The 3,853-nt window shown below is 52.9% G+C and overlaps 1 protein-coding gene across 1 annotated transcript; it reads right to left on the bottom strand.

The window, feature by feature from the left end:
• Window positions 1–346: 346 nt before the first annotated feature.
• Window positions 347–3,805, bottom strand: NCDN (neurochondrin). Its single transcript, XM_010290530.1, has 6 exons — window positions 3,704–3,805; window positions 2,303–3,289; window positions 1,858–2,084; window positions 1,469–1,693; window positions 1,084–1,232; window positions 347–783 (listed from the first exon to the last, which is right to left on the bottom strand). Exons 1-6 carry the CDS (start codon window positions 3,803–3,805, stop codon window positions 347–349), a joined length of 2,127 nt encoding a protein of 708 aa, XP_010288832.1.
• Window positions 3,806–3,853: the final 48 nt, after the last annotated feature.

The following is a 3,853-nucleotide window of genomic DNA, read 5'->3' as shown; positions in this document are numbered from 1 at the left end:
AGGCAACCTCTCAGGGCCCTGGGCAGAAATAAATCCCAACACTGTAGAAGTTTGAAAAACAAAGCAACAGAAAACTTCTTTAATAATAAAACAGGCTGTTTTTAAAAAGAAATACTGACTGAAGGTCAAGTAGGTGCATATCAGAATGTTCTGAGGCAGCAGCAGTTTTGCCCATCAGGTTGTGGACAGTGCAAATCCTGCTCAGCTCTGCTGCATCACTCCAGTTTTATGAAGTTTGGTCATTTAAATGTTTTTTTGTCCCCACTTGGCACCAAAGGGTGCATGAGAAACTCTCAACAGATTTTGTGCAGGTGCCTGGCTTCATTTCCCGGGTGCTGCTGGCTCTTCATTGCTCAGACAGACACTGTTCCAAAGCTGCCATACCATAAAGGTTGGCCCACTCCCCGCCGTGGTGCGACAGGATCACATCCCTGCACGGCTTGCTGGCTCTGGCCAGCTCTACCAACACACCCTGGAAAGCAGCAATGAGTTCAAAGTCCACCGAGGCTGGAGCGACGCGGGTCAGCAACTCCGAGAGGCCTTCCAGCCACTGCGTTTGGAGGACGGCTTGCGGCAGCCAGGGAAAAAGTGGCACGCAGCCAGCCAAGGCCTGCATCCCCAGGAACCAGAGCTCACAGACATCAGCCCAGGCACTTGCGTAGGCAGGCGACACGGCCACGGCCAAGCAGTCACTGCCGGGGTCTGCTTGGGCGCTGTGGGCCTGTGACAGGAAGCGGATGGCGGCTTCAAAAAATTCCTTGGCAGACTGGGTCCCCTGAAGAACTGGAAGAAAAAGGAAACGAATGACTTGATAAAGAGCTTGCTCGGCCAAAGGAGGGACCCTTCGGTGGGTCTGCAGCAGCGCTTTCAGGGGCAGCAGAATACCACCCTCGTGCCCTAGAAATCTCTTCACCCCAGCGCATCAGCCTGCTGAATTTTCTGCATATTCCTTGCTCCTCCAGGTTTTTCGTTCTGCCACTTTTCTGATGACAGAAATCAGACCTGTTCCCCTTCTATTTGCTTTCTCCAGCCCACCCACCCAGACCCTGGTCTCTGTCAGTGCAGAGCATCATGCAGCTTTGCCAATGGGAACTCTTCTTACCTGCTGTTTTTCCATCATCAGGCCCAGAGTGGCAATGTTCGCTGCTAGCACCAGGTGATCTTTCTGGGGCAGCAGAAGTGGAAGAGACTTCAGCAACATGTCCAGCAAGGAGGAAAAGGTTTTGTCTCGCCTAGAGAGAAAGCAAACCCTGAGACACATTTCCTGTCACATTCAGAGCCAGAAGCACCTGAAAATATCAAGGTTAAATGCAGCACCAAAAAAACAATGTAATTAGTGTTGAAAAAGGGACCTCCCTTTTTCAGCATAGTGCCTTAGAAGATCCTGCAATCTCATTTCACAATGCACCTTCTTTCTTCCCACTGACAATCTTAATTGTTTAAGAATGTTACCTGTTAGCTCTGTTACCTGATGAGACCCGGTGCAGTCACAACCAGGTTAAGGAAAATCCCACACGCAGTCTGTAGACTCATTTCAGTGTTTGTTAGTGGAGTCAGGGACTCGGGCTCAGAGGTCAGCACCTCCCACTGATGCAGGAAGTACTCGCACAGCAGTGCTGGTGCCCCTTCTGAGATGAGGATGTCCCGGGGCCTGTCTTCTGCTGTTAAATGGCAAAAGCCAGGTAGCAGAAATCTGGAAGGGGAAAGAAATTGGGAACTCAGTCTAAGCCCTGCATTTACATCTAAACAGGGGGAAAAAAGAGCCACAGAATTGGCACTGCAGGGAGAATGGAAAATAGGAAAAGATTTGAGCAGGTTTGTGCTAAAATGGATCAACTCTACACTTAAAATACGCACCTCAGAGCATCCTGGGGTAAGCCAGAGCCCTTGCTGCTGATCAGCTCTGGCTGGGGAAGACTCGCAGCTGTGCTGCCCTCTTTGAAAAGCTTCTTGGCATAATGAACAAGGAAAGGCAATAGCTCACAGATTTCCTGCTTGAGGGAGGATGTCTCTTCTGCCATCCAGGCTCCAAGGATTCGAACAGAAGCAAATACGAAAGGATCTTGTAGCTCCTCCTGTTTAACCTGCATGAAGAAGAAAGCAGACAGAAAATGACGTTAGAGCCATTGTTGTATCGAGCTACCACAGGTATGAAAACCACAGTGGGCCAAGATGCACATTTTGCTCTACACAGCATGGCCATGAGCTGCTGAGCACCCATTAAGTGTCCCAGTGAACAGCTATCAAAGCCTCCCAGAGTAACCCACAAAAATACGCTCTTTGCTTGAAAATCCTGCATTACCTGTCTCAAATAGAATATTACAGCTCCAAATGCCTCCTCCATGATCCTCATGAGCTGCATTTTCTGCACCTCTTCTAGCAGTGGTTTCTCTTCTCTCAGGCACTCCTGGATCCCCATCTCAATAAGGACATAGCAGGCTATTATCACCTCTTTTTTCCCCTCCACCTCCAAGGGATCTGGCTCCTCCAGGGTCAGGCGGACCTCCACACAAGCCAAGTTCACCAGCAAGGCCAGGAACTTGCTTCCAGCACTCCCTGCTGGGATCCACTCTGACCCACAGGCCTGCACGAGGCAGGCAGCAAGCTTCAGAGCAGGATCCCGCTGTGACTGGCTGAGTTTACTGCCCAAGATGTTAGCCAGCCCTTTGTAAAGTCTATGGAGGCACTCAGCGCCCTGTGAGTCCTGCGTGAGCGGTCGAGACAGGGGGATGAAGTGAGGCACAACCTCACACAGCTCAAATTTGGTCATGTCTTCAGTCTTGAGAAAATCATTGGAGAGCTTGTTCAGCACAGCCAGGAGGTGCGGAGCATCTCTCTGCCAGCACTTCGCCTCTGCCACGGCCAGTAGTCCCAAGAGCAGCGCCAAGGCACGGTCAGAGCCATAACTGCAGTTCACATAGGCTTGGCACAGAGCAGACACTGTCCCTTTGGTCACCAACTCTCTGGGCCCCCTGGTAGTGGCCATGACAGCACTCAGGCACTGGTACACGTCATCGATCATGGACCTGCTGTCTGGATTGCTGGGGGAAACCAGGATGTCATTGAAGGTTGGGATTTTGTTCAGGATCTGGGAGTGACCAGCTAACTCTGGATCGGTGCAGAAACATGCCAACAGAGTAAGGCCCAGTGCCTGGAAGGTGTGCTCGGGGCAGCCCGCCGGGGGCTGCCTGGAGGCAAGCAGGCGATTTGGAAACGTGAATCCAATTGCGTCAAAGATCTGGCGACGGGTCTTAGCATCTACTTCTCCGGCTCTGACCGCTTTGGTCACCTGTGAGGCAAACCAGGGGTGAGTGCGCAGCACAGCATGAGGCTTTGCTAAATTTACAGGATTGAAGAGGAAAATCAGAAGCCTAAACAACTTTCATTAGTATGGAAAAGTGAACCCTTAACCGCTGAGCTGGGCCCCTGGTCTAAGTGCTAACCCAGAGCTTTACCGGAGTGCTTCCAGAGCTGTGGCAGCGCTGAGTAACCCCCAGCACACGCCGGCCAAGGCCGGGCTCCCCCCACCTTGCTGATGGGAGCACTGAGGCACTGAACCCCCATGCCCCGAGGCTACCCATGCCAGCAGGCACAGCTGCAAACGCCGCTCTGGCGCTCGCCATTCCAGCGGCGGGTTTCGCCTTCCCCCTGCCCCTTCCCGAGGCGATCGCGTCCCCGGCGCCTCCCTGCAGCTGTTCCTTACCAGCAGCAGGGCTGCGAACTGCTCGCTGTCGTTTCTCGCGTCTCTGAGCACACCGAGGCACCTCTTCAGCGTTGGGTCTCTGTCTCCGGTGCCCGAGGCCATGGCCAGGGAGGTCGGTCGGGGTCTGTCAGCCCCTTCCCTCACCAGTGG

The sequence above is a fragment of the Phaethon lepturus genome, unplaced genomic scaffold, assembly GCF_000687285.1.
Source record: "Phaethon lepturus isolate BGI_N335 unplaced genomic scaffold, ASM68728v1 scaffold32897, whole genome shotgun sequence".
Lineage (NCBI taxonomy): Eukaryota > Metazoa > Chordata > Aves > Phaethontiformes > Phaethontidae > Phaethon > Phaethon lepturus.
The sequence above is the reverse complement of the archived record's forward strand: the minus strand, read 5'-3'. Positions and strand labels throughout refer to the sequence as shown.

Excerpts from the sequence above, each read along its gene's own strand:
- NCDN (XM_010290530.1), bottom strand. The coding sequence starts at position 3,805 with ATGGCCTCGGGCACCGGAGACAGAGACCCAACGCTGAAGAGGTGCCTC. Across the intron at positions 3,290-3,703 it reads AGTTCGCAGCCCTGCTGCTG|GTGACCAAAGCGGTCAGAGC; the intron begins GTAAGGAACAGC and ends TTTGCCTCACAG. Across the intron at positions 784-1,083 it reads GGTAAGAAGAGTTCCCATTG|TTCTTCAGGGGACCCAGTCT; the intron begins GCAAAGCTGCAT and ends TTTTTCTTCCAG.